Source organism: Lepidothrix coronata, unplaced genomic scaffold (assembly GCF_001604755.1).
Source record: "Lepidothrix coronata isolate B3197 unplaced genomic scaffold, Lepidothrix_coronata-1.0 Scaffold344, whole genome shotgun sequence".
Classification (NCBI taxonomy): domain Eukaryota; kingdom Metazoa; phylum Chordata; class Aves; order Passeriformes; family Pipridae; genus Lepidothrix; species Lepidothrix coronata.
In genome coordinates, this window is record NW_016690524.1 from 187,249 (window position 1) to 188,812 (window position 1,564).

General features: G+C 53.7%; 1 protein-coding gene across 1 annotated transcript in view; it reads left to right on the plus strand.

Annotated features, from left to right (window-relative positions):
- Window positions 1-1,564, plus strand: part of LOC108509193 (dystrobrevin beta-like) — a 67,090-nt gene that overhangs the window by 52,007 nt on the left and 13,519 nt on the right. The window contains exon 8 of the mRNA XM_017838513.1: window positions 1,157-1,310. Coding sequence (XP_017694002.1) covers window positions 1,157-1,310 — 154 coding nt within the window. The remainder of the gene's footprint in view (window positions 1-1,156; window positions 1,311-1,564) is intronic.

The window sequence follows — 1,564 nt, forward strand, 5'->3', positions numbered from 1 at the left end:
TGCCCCTGGATCCCTGAGAGTGTCCAAGGCCAGGCTGGACGGGGCTTGGAGCAACCTGGGCCAGTGAGAGGTGTCCCTGCCCATGGCAGGGGGTAGGATTGGATTCATTTAAGGTCCCTTCCAACCCAAACCACCCTGGGATCCTGTGAATCTCTTTGCAAAGGTCCTTAAATGCCCAGTGAGGGGCATCACTTGGTGGGTCCTCCTCGTTCCCTCCCGTGGGCACCACACACTGAGGACCTGCTGAGATCACATTTTTTTAAAACACAGAGCCCATAAGCCCACGTCTGTCCTCTCCTGTACTTCCCTTTTCCTCACATCAGTCCCTCTCCTTCCCCTGCCCATCACACCGGTGCCCAACCCTGGGCTGAGCTCTGGAGGCTTCACTGGGGCAGAAACTCCTTCGCAGCCAGTGGAGGCTTTCCAGAGTGAACATTGCACAAGTGTCCTCTGAGCCTTCAATGGTTCTGTGCCTGTTTGGGATTTGGTGTGAAATCCAGTAGGATTTGAGTCCGTAGGCAGCACCTGACAGACCCTTGGGGCTGTCCCTGGCCTTGAGTAGGGGGGGCACCAGAAGCTGTATCTGAGACTGGCACCCCTGGAGCAAAGCTGCTCTTGGAGTGGCACAGCAGAGATGGGGTGGGTTGGGCTGGAAGAAAACCTAAAATAAAACCTTAAAATTCACTACGTTAGTAATAAGTAAAGCTATATAAGGATATATAAAATATAAAAATATGCAATGCCTACGAAAATAAATGAAATACACAAAACCTCATAAAATACACACGTAACGTGTATGAACGCTTAAAACACGAAATGCGTGAAATTCCGAAAACAAAACATATGAAAATACTGAAATTTATTAAAATGCATAGAAATAAATCAACGAAGTGCTGACGAGGTCCTCCCACAGCAGCCCCGCTCGTGCATCACGTCATCACTCAACCCCAGAGCGTGTGTTTTGGGGAAGAGCCTCTTTCCTTGCACGTTCCTTTTGTCTGTCTGTTTGTTTGTTTGTTTGTTTGTTTGTTTGTTTGTTTTTGTGGAATTATTTTTAGCCGTTGACCCAAAAAAAGAAAAAAAAAAGAGAAAGAGATAGAGAGAAAGAGCCGAGCCGTGTGTGTAACGTGGGGGTGTGTGTGGTGTCTCCCGGCAGGCGCAGGCGGCGGGCTCGGCTCAGCCCTCGCCCACCCACGGCTGCCCCATCCCGATGCCCGTCAGGTCCAGCTCCGCCGGGTCCACCCCCACCCACGGCCCGCAGGACGCGCTCGCCGGAGTCGGGGGAGACGTTCAGGAGGCCTTCACACAAGGTGAGGGTCTGAACACCTGAACACCCCCCCGGGCACAGCCACGGCGTGTCCGACCTCGTGTCCTCGTGGGAGACGCGGATGCGCCGCGGATATCGGGGAGAAATCCTTCCCTGGGAGGAGGGGGGGGCCCACCCCAGCTGTGGCTGCCCCTGGATCCCTGGAAGTGTCCCAGGTCGGGTTGGATGGGGTTTGGAGCAACCTGGGCTAGTGGGAGGTGTCCTGGAAGGAGTTGGCACAGGATGGGCTTTAATGTC